Below are 12,916 nucleotides of genomic sequence, written 5' to 3'. Positions count from 1 at the left end.
AGCGGATCGCAATGAGCTGTGATGGTCCTCCACCGGCCAACATGTGGGCCAGGAAGGGTTGAAGGAAACAAAGAAAATAAAATGTGTGACGTCATTAGTTGCCACGTCAAAGGCCTATCGGATCGGTTTTTACTTGCGTAGAGGACCACAACAAGAATGAGCCGCGCTAGGGAAGGTCTGCTGCGGTGTTGCCGGGTTGGCGTACCATTGGCAATGGTACTCCTGCTCTTCTGGGCGCAGGTCAGGTACTACCCTTCCCCCTTTTACCCCCTCCCGGGCACTCTTGTCACATTCGCTGTGTCCTCCCTTTCATAGGGGCGCAGAGACCCGGCCGTTGCTGCACGATGAATTCGAAAAGCTCAACAGCCACCACCGGGCCGAACTCATGGGGCAGGATGCCCAACAGCTGTTTGCCACGGCCACGGCTGGCAACAACCACCGCAAGAACCGCTACGCCGACATACTCGCCCTCGAGGCCACCAGGGTCAAGCTCAAGGCGCACCGCGAGCTTCTCATCGATGACAGCGACTACATCAACGCCAATTACATCGACGGCGAGGTCCCAGGGTCGCATCAAGCCTACATTGCCTGCCAGGCACCGCTCCCAGCGACCCTAAGCCACTTCTGGCTGATGATCTGGGTTCGCCTTCTTCCCTATTTTCGCTGGTTTCTAGAACTCTTGCTCACAGCGGACGCATCATCAGGAAAGCGAGAGCGCGGTCATTGTCATGCTCACGCGCCTCACCGAGCGTAACCAGCTCAAGGCCTCGGCCTACTGGCCCGAGGGCGTGGGCGAGCGCCGACAATTCGGGCCATTCGGCGTCACCCACCTGCGGAGCGAGGCCATCAGCTCGCACCTCACCCAGCGCGTCTTCGAGGTCCGCCACGCCGGGCAGACCCGGCAGATCGTGCAGCTGCACTACACCGAATGGCCCGACTTCGGCACGCCCGGGTCTACACAGACCATTCGCGAGCTGGCGGAGCTGGTCAATGCCCACAAGGAGGCAGGCCGACGGGCGGGCCTCGATGGGCCGATCGTGGTCCACTGCTCGGCCGGGGTCGGGCGGGCGGGCACCTTCATCGCCATCCACATCAACCTGGAGAAGATGGAGCTGCAGCATTCCGGATCCGATCAGTCGGTTGTGGTCGACATTCCACGCACTGTGGCTCTGCTTCGCCAGAGCCGGGCTGGCATGGTGCAGACCGCGGAGCAGTATCAATTCATCTACGACGTCGTGCGAGATGCAGCACGCGAACGATCGGCGACCGGCGAATACAACACAGCCTTGACAAAGCAGCACCACGACGAAATCTGACGCCGCGACACTACAAAAAAAACAAAAAAAAACATGTTTCCTTTTATTTCTCTTTCATTTTTTGTTTGCTGGGTCTGTGCATGTCCCACACCGGCGGTACGCTTCGGCTGCAGTTCCTCCTGCTCACGTGCGGTCTGTTGGCGGTGGCGGCTTGGTTGGTTTCGTGTGCAGCTGCACTCTTGCCCACGGTGCGCTTACCTCCAGCGCTGTGAAGTTGCCAAACGCGTATTTTTGATAAACGGGACGTGCGCAGGGTGGGTGGTTCGTGCCTACGTCCCTTGAAGACGTGCGCGAGCTTCATGGATCCTTAGAAGCACTCAAGCAGCAGCAGCCGTTGCAACTACTGAGCACGGTGGTGGTGCTCTTCATTGTGTATGTACTCCACTCTGCACGTCGGAGCCTGTGTTCTCACCAAAGCGCGTAGCAAGGAGGCCTACAGCCTGCCAGGACTACCACTGTTCAACATCATGCTGGGCGCTCTGTTTGGGCTCCCTGTTGGCTTGGCCGCTGCTGCAATAGTACGTGCTGTCATGTATGTATGGTCCCTGCAGACCACTCACCGTCTGTGTTAGGCCCGGTCAGTTGGCTCATCCGTCTGCTATATGGGCGCCTACGCCCTGGGGCGAGGCCCTGTTGCTTACCTATTCCCAGAGAGGCTCACCAAGCTGCAACAGAAGGTGCGCTTCGTGATTGTCCATGTTATACTGTGTTGATCTCACATCCTTCTTGCAGATTGCAAAACACGAGAGCAACCTCTTCTATTACTTGCTGTTCATCAGGACCGTTCCACTGACCCCACATTGGTGCAGTACTACTCTCACTCTCGCCCTTACAAAGCCACACTCACACCACTGTTTATCAATAGGTTCTTGAACATGGCAGCACCCATCATTGGCATACCCTTCTGGCCGTTCTTCTTTTCTATCCTAATTGGTGCGCCCTGTTCTTCCTTCACACTATCATCGTGCATCAACTCACCCATCATCAACCCCACCAGGAACCCTGCCTCTCAACTTTGTGATGGTGGAGGCTGGGCAGATGCTGCAGGAGATCACATCATTGCACGATGTGCTCACTCCCTGGACTGCTGTCAAGCTGGTCCTGCTCGCCTCTCTTGCTCTTCTCCCTGCCCTCCTTGCCCAAAGGAAGAGAGCAACCAAGTTGAGTTGAACATTCAAACACAGGGCGCGTTGTGAAGGTGGGCGAGTGGGGCAAAATGGCAATCGGATTTATAATGACTCTTCATCGTAAAGGTTGTAGTTCTCTCAGAGATAGATGGAAAGAGAATAGAGAAGGAGAGAATAGAGGGGTTACAGGTACAAGACTATACAGGTCACAAAACTTATGTACACCCGCCGCAGGTGCAGCGGTCATCGATCGGTGACGATGGTGGGCGGTGAAGGTCGGCGGCCTGCGCTCAGGCGGTCATCTGATGCTGGACCGAACCGGAGAGGGCGGCCATGGTGGCCCGCTTGAGCTGGTCGCAGTGGTACGACTGCGGGATGTACTGCAGGGGCACACCGAAGATAGGCTGGCCGAGGTGCGGATGGTGCTGGATGACCGGCAGCGGGAGCTTGCCGGTGGTGGTCTCGGCCGATCGGGGCTTGGCCAGCGAGGCTGCGTTGGCCGGCGCGAAGGCCGAAGTCTGCGGGCTCACGGCGATCTTGATGGGTTGCTGCTGCTGCGCGGTCTTGGCATTGAGCGCAGCGCTCGACTGAGGCGCGGGGATCGCCACCGGCGTCGACGAAGGCGAGGGACCAGTGACGCTGTTTCGCCGGCTCTGGGGCTGCTGCTCGATGGTCATCTTATCGCTGCTGTTGTCCTCCTCGCCGGTGACGGTCCTCTGTCGCTTCTTCGCAGGGCCGTCGGACTCGGTGTCGGCCAGCGAAGGGCTGGTGGTGCTGCCGCTGCTGCTCTTCTTCTCGTCGCCGGGCGCCGAGCCGCTGTTGGCCTTCTTGACCTTGGCCCGCATGTTCTGGAACCAGATCTGCACGCTGCGCGGGGTCATGTCGAGCCGCGCGGCCAGCGTCTGGCGTGTGGTGGCGTTGGGCATCGGCTCGCGCTGGAACTCGTCCATTAGGATGCGGAGCTGCTCGGGCGTGGTCTTCGACCTCTTCCGCTTCCTCTCGCCTTCGACGCCATGCGTGGCGGACCTCGCGCCGGCTCTGGTGGCGGTGGTGGTCGCCGCGCTCTTGGTGGCAGTGGCCGCAGCGGGGAGCACGGGCACGGCGACGGGCTTGATCGGAAGCTTCGCCACGGCCGGGCGGATGGCCTGCTGTTGCTGCCTCGGCTGTTGAGCCACGACCTGCGGCTGAACCGCGATGTGCTGGATCGAGGGCAGGGGCAGCTGCTGCTGCTGCGGAATCGAGCGCGTGATGGCGGCAGCCGCCGGCCGACCAGTCGGCTGCTGTGTGGTCTGGGTGGCGGCGGTGGACTCGTTCTTGCGGCTTCCGCCCGCGAACCCGAGTAGCGACAGAATCTCCGCGGTTTCTACTTTTTCCCTGCCAATGGCGGAGCAGGAGTGATTAAAAAATATTAGCCGGTGGAAAGCACGAGCACACCGTGGAAGAGAAAGAGGAGAGGAAGTCGCAGCGGGAAAGGAGGGAAAAGAGTGGGAAAGGCCCGTTGCTACGTGGTGGCGGAGAGAAGTCCGCGAAAAGATTGGTGAATGCTCGAGATTTCGATTTCAAATGAAAAATCGCGTAGGAGGAGATGATGGGCATGATGCTCGATGCATGGGCATGCATGTCATCGTTGTGCAGATGCGTGGGTGCATCGAGCAATAAAGAAGAGAGATGAAGATGAAAGATGCTGCGGGGAGGAGAGAGGGCACGTACTTGGTGTCCTTATCGGCTTCGGAGAGGGCGGAGGTCAGCTCCACGAGCTGGTTGAATCGCATCGAACGATTGGTGCGCGTGTGCGAACGCGTCTGTCTCTGTCTTGTTGTCATGCTCCTGGCCTTGCTCTGTTGTGCGGAGTTGCTCTGCGGTGTTGATGCTGCTGCTGCAGAAGAAGAAGAAGATGAAAGGAGCTGCTGCTGCTCGACTCGACTCGACTCGTGCTGTTGGTGTGCAGGAGGCGTGTAATTAGTGGCCTACGAGGAGACCTGTGGCCTGATGATGTTGTTGGTGTTCGGTGCAAAGAGAAGAATGGAACGCCCGAAGCGCCGCACAAGATTTTTATGAGGCCAGCCACAGCCCTACGTGAGGTGCGGTGCTTGCTCAAACGTCATTTGGGTGTTGCTGGCGCCGCTGCTGGGCTTGATTGCGCGCGGGCCAATGGGCACCGGGAGTGCTCCGCGGCGGTACCTGGAACAAGCGTGGCAAACCACCAGTGTCGCAGGGATTCCCGAGGAAGGCGGGCTGATTGCTAGGTCACCGCTTGTTGCTTCCTTCCCATCGAGTCGCCCGCGCACCCGTACTGGTCGGTCTTGGGTCAAAGTGGTCCGAATTTCACGTACGGCTCCGCTTGACAGTGTGCGAGAAGAAGAAGGGCTCGAGCACAGCCAGTGTTGTTGCGTTGTTGGTTGCAGCGCGAGCAGCAAAGGCGTTATTGTGGTATGAAGGGCTCCAGGTATGCAGTGTGGCGGTGGTGCCAGAGCGAGCGAGTGGGAGGTTGCTCGCAGGTTGCGCAGGGAGCGTTGCAAGATACGAACAAACTTGGGCGTGGAGGTGATTACAAGCTTGGTGTGACTCCAGCACACGATCGGTTGCCGTGTGAAAAGTCTCTTGGTGGTCGCACCGGACACACAAGGCCGTGTGAAGCCACAACCGCCGCGCTTTAGAGCTTTAGAGCTCTCCCGGCGTTTGCCGACGCGCCAGCTGAGACCAAAGCGCGAGCACGTTTTGCTGGTGTGGCCGCCGTTGTTGTTCGCTTTCCTCTTCTGCCTCTTCCGGCTCCTCCTCCTCCTCTTCCTCCTTCTCCTTGCCCTTCTCTGTGGCTGCTGTCTGGTCGCCCGCGGCGCCCGTCGCCCTTGCCTCTTCCCCCTCCTTCGGTTCGTCGCTAGCGTCGTCGTCGAAGTTCTTCATCTGCACGGCGTACTTCCTGTCGCCCGTGGCCGTTGCCACCAGCGGTGCGAACGGGTGGAACGCGGCCGAGTTGACCACATCTGAAGACAAGACGGTGTTCAGCGACAGCCAAGCGTGAGTGGAAGAGAGAGGAAGAGGTGGTTCGCACCAGTGTGCCCGAGCAGCTCCTGTACGACGCCGCCTGTCTGGAGGTCGTACACGTAGGCCCGAGAGTCCTGCACGCGTGTTGGGCCACCGCGGTCACGTTTGTGAGAGGACACTCCATTGAGAACGAGGAAGGCGGCGTGGTCGTTTGTACCTGACTGGCGGTGATGAGGTACTTGCCGGTGGGATCGATGTCGAAGCGGATGTGCTGGTTGGTGTCGACCAGGCGCGAGAGCCGCATCACCACGCGGCTCGTGTTTCTGATGTCCCAACAGAGAATGTCGTTCTCCTTCCTCGCTCCCGTGAAGAGATAGTTGCCGTCTGGCGTGAACAGCGCCTGCAGACACGTGCGGTCGACAGGTCAGCGCAGCTCCGCTCGGTGAACAACAACTGAACGAACTTGTTAGCAAAAGACACGCACCTGCGTCACACCGCCCCGATGCCCCTCGAGCACCGATACCACGCCGCGGTCGCCTTCAGTGTAGAGTCCGACCAAACCCGAATAGGACCCCGCGGCCACCAGACCACTGTAGTCCGGATTGAACGCCAGACACGACACAATGCCTGGTAGATAGGTAGGAGTTTTCGAAGAGGGTTTGAGTCGCGCGCTAGGAGGCCTAGAAAGGACACACACACAAAGAGAGGGGGGAGAGAGAGTACCTTTTGCGCCGATGTCCTTGGTGCTGAGTGTGCGGTAGCTTCGCCCCGGTGATGCGGTGTCGAATATTCGGATCATGCCACTGTAGCCGGCATATATCCTGACATGTTGGGGGCAAGGATCAGTCAGCGCTGGCATGTCGAGAGAGTGTTGGCCAGCGAAGAGATGCAGGGCGCGTACTTGTCGGCGGTCAGGTTGAACGTGATGGAAAGGGCGGCGGTGATTTCGTCCATGTGATCATATGCTCGATAGGTTGCCCTGTGCTGCGCTGCACGGATGAGCAAATGCGGGACGACAAGACGCGGCTTAACAAAGATGTCAGCTAGTTGCCCTGAAACGCACCTGCCCGGTGAACGCGTCCCACATGTGGATGGGATGATCTCGGCTGGTGGTCAAGAAGCAACACGTGCTGGGCTCTGCAGTGAGAGACGGCTGGTCAGGACTTGGCTGCTGGTGTGGTGCAGCTTTGGGTTGCAGAAAAAGAAGCAGAAGCAGAACGGGTTGGCTGTCGGTGGTTAGCGGGCGAAGGCAACGTACGTTGAGAGTTCATGTGCGGATACCAACACGCATCGTACACGGTCTCGCCCTCTTTGATCTGCAGCACCGAACGCAACGGGTGCGGCACGAACGAGAGCTGCTCCTCTTCGGTCATCTCTTGCAGTTTGTAGGCCTGCTCGGCTGCGTCAGCCGGTCTGTACCCATAGTGTACCGGTTAGGGTTGATTCAACCGCACTTCAGCGTGGATGAAGCGGACGTACACTTCAAAGATGCGAACAAGGTTGTCCTCGCTTGTCGTTAGCATGCACGTTCCGTCGGCAGACCTGGGCACGCACAGACGGATCAGTCACCAATCGAGAAGAAGAAGAAGAAAGAGGAGAGAGAGAGAGCGCTACCACAGAGCTAGCTTGAGGAAGTTGTTGCGGTGGTGCTCGAACTCGTCGGCCACGTAAAGCTGCCGGAAGTAGCTCTCCTGCGCGCCTATGTGCCAAGGGTGTGCGGGCGGAAGGGCCGGAAGCAGGACTTCGCTGGTCTCTTCATGTGCCACCGCCTCTTCGCTGGTGTATGGTGTCTGCTCTGGCTCTGGCTCTGACGCCACCACCCCAAACTCATACGCCGCGTACACCGCCTCCTGATTTACATGGGTCTCCGTTCTTGTGATTTGGTACTCAATGCTTGTCGCCTCTTCCACATATGTCACCTCCTCCAAACGCTGCCTCTTTGCCACGGGCTCTTCAGACGGCAGCTTGCCGTCCGGCCGCTGGCCTTCTTCCTGCTCCATCTTTTGCTTTAATGAAAAGATAAAGAAAAAGCGAAATGCATTTTATTATTCATTTATTTTATTTTATTTTATTTTATTAATCTTAGTCTGATGCGTAACGTGCGAGCCTGTTGGGCACCTCTGTCGACCTCTCCTTCTACACCCTGCCGGCCACTGTTGGTCTGGGGTTGCGCATCTGCTTTGCAGTCCCGCGGCAGCAGTTGTGCATCAGCAATTCCCAATCTCTTGCACCTTGCCCGTAGGGATTGGGGTGGGCGCTGCCTGTACTCCACGCTCGGCGACGATGGCGACTCCCTGGCAAGCATCAACATACCTCGCGACAAGATTCAGCTCGCCTTCAGCCGGTCGAGCGGACCCGGTGGCCAGAACGTCAACAAAGTGAACACCAAGGTAGACAGAGCACCGTCCTCTTCTTCATTCTTCGTGTCTCACCCACTCTGCTTGCACAGGTGGAGCTGCGCTTCAACCTGAACGAAGCGGACTGGATACCAGAGGACGTGAAGGACCGATTGCGCGAACAACGGTAGTTCTCTTCCTTCTCTTCGACGTCGTCACCACATGCTGACAAACGTACGTTGGTGTCGCGGTGTAGAGCGGGCGACCTCAACAAGGAGGGCGAGATGGTGATCACTTCGTCGGTGCACCGCACGCAGGGGCACAACCTCAACGAGGCCTTCCGCAAGCTGAAGCGATACCTGGACGAGGCGTGCCTGGTGCCCAAGGAGCGGATCGCCACCGAGGTGCCCGACTACGCGATCGAACACCGCCTCAAGGAGAAGAAGAAGAGGAGCGACGTGAAGCAGAACAGGCAGAAGCCGCGATGGGACGACCACTAAAGCCTCTTCAGCGCAGAGATGACGAGCACGAACGGAGGCGGAGGAGAAAGCCTATTTACTTATGACAGAGAGAGGAACGCGGGGGGAGAGAGGTCACGAAGCGGCACACGTACGGAGGAGCCAGCGAGCGGCTTAGAAGACGACGGTGTCGAGCATGGCGCCGAGGAGCTGGGTGGCGTTCTTGGCCATGAGCTTCTCGACGTCGGACTCGAGGTGCTTCTTGGGGTCGACCTTGCCGACGTTCTGGATGGCCAGCTTCTCTGGAGGGATGTTGATCTCGTCCTGGATCGACTTGTTGTAGGCCTTGGCCAGGTCGAGCATCTCCTTGACGATGGCCTCGTTCTGCTTGCTGTGCTCCTCCCACTCCTCCAGGAGCAGGCCGTCGGTCCACTTGGGCTTGTGCACGTTGAGCAACATCTTCTGCTCCAGTTCGTCCTTCCTGTAGTTGATCGCGATCGAGTAGTAGTGCCTGTTCAGACCGTGGATAAGGGCCTGTTCACACAGAGAGGCTCCGAGTCAGAAACCTGAACCGCGAGACATTGGCGGGGAGAGAAGAGGGTGGGTGGGGTACCTGAATAGAGGGCTTGTTGAGGTGTCCGATGTTGGAGGTGGTCTGCCTTGGCTCCTGGCCCATGAGCAGAGTCTGCGGGTTGATGCAGCGGAAGGCGTCGATCACGACCTTACCCTTCACACTTTGAATCGGGTCCACCACAACGGCAACGCAACGCTCGTTGATAGCCTCGAAACTCTGCACGGAACTCGCGAGTCAGCAAAGCGCCACACCACAGCGGCATCGGTGGAAGAAAGAGGGCGAACCTGCTGTGTGTTGACGTCGACGCCTGAAAGCCAGCAGCCGAAACCGGGGTGAGAGTGGTACCAGCCCACCACCATCTCGGGTCTGCACAAACGAGCCATGAGCTTATGCGGGGGGGGGTAAGGAGCGTGGTAAGTGTACCTGCCGGTTTGTTTCAGCATGTCCAACATCTTGGTCTGGAACACGGGATCGACGGCTTCTACACTGACACCCGTTCCACTCTGAGGCATGGCGAAGACATCTTTACAGCGAACAGTGTAATCATCAACGAACTCGCCCAGCATCAGGCCCATGACCTCCATCGGTACGCCAGCGCGACCTGTGGGGAAAGCGCATCGATCATGAGTGAAGAGCGAACGATCGAGTGTTGAGATCTAATGGGAGGTAGTTACCGTGCTTCAGCATCTTGAGCAAAGCGAGCGAGGAAATGTAGACCTGCTCGGCAGTGTCCACAACGGGGGAATCAGGAGGCGGCATGCCCTGGCCCATACCCCCCTGCATTTGGCGAAGCATCTGCTGCAGATTCTGCATGTTCTATCAATTCAATTGGTTCTTTCTTGGCGGATGATGGTGTGTGTTTGTTTTTCGTCTTGGTCTGTCGATGAGGCCAACCCGCAGCAAAGCGTGTGCTGGCGTCAACAAAAATGTAGACAAAAGAAAACATCATGGAAATGAAAGAAATTAAAACCGGTTGTGTTTCGTATTTTGTTTTTTGATCACAAGAAAAGATGGAGAAGGCGGGCCAGGTCGTAATGCCCGGTGAGGTCATCGGCAAGGTAGATCCTGCAAAGACGACAAAGATTGGCATCGGTGTGATCCAAAATCAGGAGAATCTTATCGCCACCAAGTGCGGAATTTTGCGAAGCAAGGGAAATCACGTGTGGGTGGATAATCGTCAAAAGCGAGTACGAACCCCTCCCCAAGATTACAAACTTGTAATCAGTGTCCTCGTTCTTAATAATCTGCTACGCAGTATGTGCCCGTGATGGAGGACATGGTGCTGGGTGTGGTGCTTGAAAAGCACGTAGAAAACGCCAAGGTGGATCTGGGCAGCGCTGTGCCGGCCGTCCTTCCCATGCTCGCGTTTGAAGGAGCCACCCGCAAGAACAGGCCCAACCTTCAGGTACGCTCTTGCCTCAGCCAGGCCTGTTGAGCCCCGGGCGTGTGCGAAGGAATGCTGCTCTCTCGCCGACCAGGAATGCTGAATGCACTCCGCCGGCGACTGCAGGTGGGAACGGTCGTGTATGCGAGAGTCGTGGTGGCGAACAAGGACATGGAGCCCGAGCTGGTGTGCACGGCGGCGACGGGCAAGGCCGAGGGATTCGGCATTCTCGCGGGCGGTTACATGGTGAAGTGCTCACTTAGCCTTGCGCGACAGTACGTGTAAACCTTTGATCTACGTTGGACCCAAAGACCACATTGACTGACCACTAACTTTGCGCGCTCTCTTGCTGCGTGCCAGGTTGCTGTCGCCGGACTGCGTCGTGCTGCAGGAGATCGGCAAGTCGATGCCGTTCGAAATTGCCGTCGGTCAGAACGGTCGCGTGTGGGTGCACTCCAACTCCAGCGTGCAGACCATGCTCATCGCCAACGCCATCCTCAACTGCGAGTTCCTCTCGCCCGCACAGACTCGAGACATGGTGCAGCAGCTGCTCAAGAAGGCGGCGGCCTTGAAAACTGAAAAATAAACACCAGCTTGGTGAAGGGGACAAATTTTGGCGGGAAAGCTCAACACGGAGAAAAAACACAACCAAAAACGAATCGATTGGCCAAGATGGAAGCAAGCGTGGCAGATGCTGGGTCCAAATCCTTTGGCGGTGATGGAGACGATGGCCTCCTGCGCATGGCGGTGATGAACGAATTAATCGCCCCGGAGGTCCTCCCCTTCCAGACTGAACTTATATCTAAAACGAAAGATTTTGTCGATGCAGAGGTATGTGCCCACTTCAATCGTCCTGCTTTTCTTCCTCTCCTGCAATTAAATCTTAGATCTCTTTCTGTAAAGGAGGAGAAATCGAATCAATCATACAAGGGCGAGAGTGAGGATGCCTTCCTCCGACGACAACTGCTCACCTCGTGGTACCTGCAACGCGTCAAGTACGCGCTGTCTGCCTACCTTCAGACGCGGCTGCGAAAGGTTCCTTCACCCCCGCGTGCCTGAAGAGGTGACCTCTTCAGGCCCGCTCACGCAAGCTGATGGGTCCCTTACATACATTGTGTTCTTGCAGATTCAGAAGCACGCCGAGTACATCCTCCACTCGCCGCTGGAGACGCACAAGCTGTCCGACAATGAGCTCCAGTTCCTGAAGCAGTACCTGCCCATCGCCTTGGCCTCTCTCTCTCTCTCTCTGGTGGTCGCAAAGCATAACCGCGCACACGCACCACCGCACATGCACAGGTTCAGAGAATTGGAGCTCGAGCAGAGTCGAGCTCTCGACCTCATCTCGCCCAAGATCGCTGAGCGCATCGGCAACAGCGGCACGCCCAAAGCAGGCACTTTGCACTTCACTTCTCTTGCTCTCTTGCTCCTCGGCGTTGTGGAGTCTTAACATTGGCGTGCTGGCCATCTCATCTACAGGCATGCCCAAGCTGAACACGAACGTCTTCTTGAAGGCCGTCGAGAACGTGGGCACGCAAGACCTCGACGGCATAGCGATCGAACTGACGAAGGACTCGCTGTACTACCTCCCCTACCGCTCTGTTCGCAATCTCATCGCAAAGGAGGGCGACAAGGTGGCCCTCATGTAGTAGAGCACCCGCAAAGAAAGAAGAAGCAGACGACCATGAGTTTCGCTTTGTACAGATACAGCGCACGGACATGGTCCTCCTTTGTTGGCATCACGCAACGAATCCACTTCATCGCGCTTGAACTAGGGTTGAGGGTCCATCTCGATGACGTCGTTCTCGTCCTTGATATCCTCTTCGCCTCCTTCTCCCTCCTTGCCATCTTCCCCATCTTCATCTTCATCTTCCTCTTCCTCCTCCTCATCCTCCTCGCCATCCTCTTCTTCCTCTTCCTCCCCCTCTTCCTCCTCTTCGGGGAGGAGCTCCCCTTCACCTTCATGCATTTCTGCGTCAATGATGCTCACCTCCTCGATCTCGGGCGTGGTGTTGTCCCAGCGGTTGTTGAAAGTGGTGATGCGGGGCTTGGCGGCGAGGATGTTGCGGTTGATCCTCGCCACGTCGTGCGGCATGGGCGGGTTCTCCTGCATCTCTGGGTTATCGTACTCATTGTTGACGTAGAACCCGACGCGCAGGAACTCGCTGCTCCGGTAGTAGCACTTCAGCAGGACCACAGTCACGCCCAGCAGGTCCGACTGAGGGATCTTGGTGTGATCTGGGGGTTCGGTCTGGTGGAGAAAATATGCATGGGCGAGTGAGGATTTGCACGCAAGAGAGGGGGGGGGTGGAGGGTACCTGCAGCACAAACTTGTTCACGCCTACAGGCACAGGGCCGACCATTACGGACTCGAGCTCTTGGTCATGTTGCACATTTTCCGCCGATCCGACGTAGATCACCTTCCACTCGAGGTCTATGCGCAGCGTAAGTACAGGGCAGCCATCAAAATGGCAGCGATCATGAATTTTTTGGGTTGCAAGCGCACCTTCTTGCAGCGGGGTGAGGCACTCAAAGGTAATTTCAAACTGGAGCGGAGCGGGCCACTTAGCAGGGTTGTCCAACACCTGCACGTTGGTGATGTTTACGCTGCTCATCTTGCTCGAGGAGGCGATGCGTGCGATCAGGGGGCGAGGAAACGAAGACAACAGCCTCTGCTCTGAAAAACGCGCGGGAAAAGGTTAACCGAAGAATGCCAAGAATCCGACACTTTGGCGCTCTTTT

At 57.4% G+C, this 12,916-nt stretch overlaps 8 protein-coding genes across 8 annotated transcripts; 4 read left to right on the top strand and 4 right to left on the bottom strand.

Moving 5' to 3' along the window:
- Positions 1-213: 213 nt before the first annotated feature.
- ACA1_073120 (Proteintyrosine phosphatase) lies at positions 214-1,316 on the top strand (the record flags this gene model as incomplete). The annotated part of the gene is made up of 3 exons (XM_004353154.1): positions 214-245; positions 316-640; positions 705-1,316. 3 exons carry the CDS (start codon positions 214-216, stop codon positions 1,314-1,316), a joined length of 969 nt encoding a protein of 322 aa, XP_004353206.1.
- A 300-nt stretch (positions 1,317-1,616) lies between these two features.
- On the top strand, positions 1,617-2,512 carry ACA1_073110 (uncharacterized protein; the record flags this gene model as incomplete). The annotated part of the gene is made up of 6 exons (XM_004353153.1): positions 1,617-1,688; positions 1,741-1,834; positions 1,889-1,993; positions 2,049-2,119; positions 2,182-2,249; positions 2,314-2,512. Coding segments are annotated over 6 exons (609 nt in total), but the record flags the coding sequence as incomplete, so codon positions are not given.
- Positions 2,513-2,733: 221 nt separating this feature from the next.
- On the bottom strand, positions 2,734-4,215 carry ACA1_073100 (homeobox domain containing protein; the record flags this gene model as incomplete). Its single annotated transcript, XM_004353152.1, has 2 exons — positions 2,734-3,817; positions 4,154-4,215. 2 exons carry the CDS (start codon positions 4,213-4,215, stop codon positions 2,734-2,736), a joined length of 1,146 nt encoding a protein of 381 aa, XP_004353204.1.
- Positions 4,216-5,104: 889 nt separating this feature from the next.
- ACA1_073090 (WD domain, G-beta repeat-containing protein) lies at positions 5,105-7,425 on the bottom strand (the record flags this gene model as incomplete). The annotated part of the gene is made up of 10 exons (XM_004353151.1): positions 5,105-5,424; positions 5,493-5,559; positions 5,643-5,825; positions 5,910-6,052; positions 6,149-6,246; positions 6,327-6,409; positions 6,489-6,562; positions 6,684-6,816; positions 6,880-6,967; positions 7,040-7,425. 10 exons carry the CDS (start codon positions 7,423-7,425, stop codon positions 5,105-5,107), a joined length of 1,575 nt encoding a protein of 524 aa, XP_004353203.1.
- A 968-nt stretch (positions 7,426-8,393) lies between these two features.
- ACA1_073080 (26S proteasome regulatory complex subunit RPN11, putative) lies at positions 8,394-9,606 on the bottom strand (the record flags this gene model as incomplete). The annotated part of the gene is made up of 5 exons (XM_004353150.1): positions 8,394-8,753; positions 8,833-9,009; positions 9,078-9,159; positions 9,217-9,394; positions 9,468-9,606. The coding sequence occupies 5 exons, from the start codon at positions 9,604-9,606 to the stop codon at positions 8,394-8,396; spliced, it is 936 nt and encodes a 311-aa protein (XP_004353202.1).
- Positions 9,607-9,803: 197 nt separating this feature from the next.
- Positions 9,804-10,763, top strand: ACA1_073070 (exosome component 3, putative; the record flags this gene model as incomplete). The annotated part of the gene is made up of 4 exons (XM_004353149.1): positions 9,804-9,980; positions 10,049-10,198; positions 10,304-10,452; positions 10,538-10,763. The coding sequence occupies 4 exons, from the start codon at positions 9,804-9,806 to the stop codon at positions 10,761-10,763; spliced, it is 702 nt and encodes a 233-aa protein (XP_004353201.1).
- An 86-nt stretch (positions 10,764-10,849) lies between these two features.
- Positions 10,850-11,624, top strand: ACA1_073060 (uncharacterized protein; the record flags this gene model as incomplete). The annotated part of the gene is made up of 4 exons (XM_004353148.1): positions 10,850-11,008; positions 11,081-11,212; positions 11,304-11,386; positions 11,474-11,624. 4 exons carry the CDS (start codon positions 10,850-10,852, stop codon positions 11,622-11,624), a joined length of 525 nt encoding a protein of 174 aa, XP_004353200.1.
- Positions 11,625-11,945: 321 nt separating this feature from the next.
- On the bottom strand, positions 11,946-12,789 carry ACA1_073050 (Anti-silencing protein, ASF1 family protein; the record flags this gene model as incomplete). The annotated part of the gene is made up of 3 exons (XM_004353147.1): positions 11,946-12,425; positions 12,493-12,608; positions 12,681-12,789. 3 exons carry the CDS (start codon positions 12,787-12,789, stop codon positions 11,946-11,948), a joined length of 705 nt encoding a protein of 234 aa, XP_004353199.1.
- Positions 12,790-12,916: the final 127 nt, after the last annotated feature.

This window comes from Acanthamoeba castellanii, assembly GCF_000313135.1.
Source record: "Acanthamoeba castellanii str. Neff unplaced genomic scaffold scf7180000084603, whole genome shotgun sequence".
Classification (NCBI taxonomy): domain Eukaryota; phylum Discosea; order Longamoebia; family Acanthamoebidae; genus Acanthamoeba; species Acanthamoeba castellanii.
The sequence above is the reverse complement of the archived record's forward strand: the minus strand, read 5'-3'. Positions and strand labels throughout refer to the sequence as shown.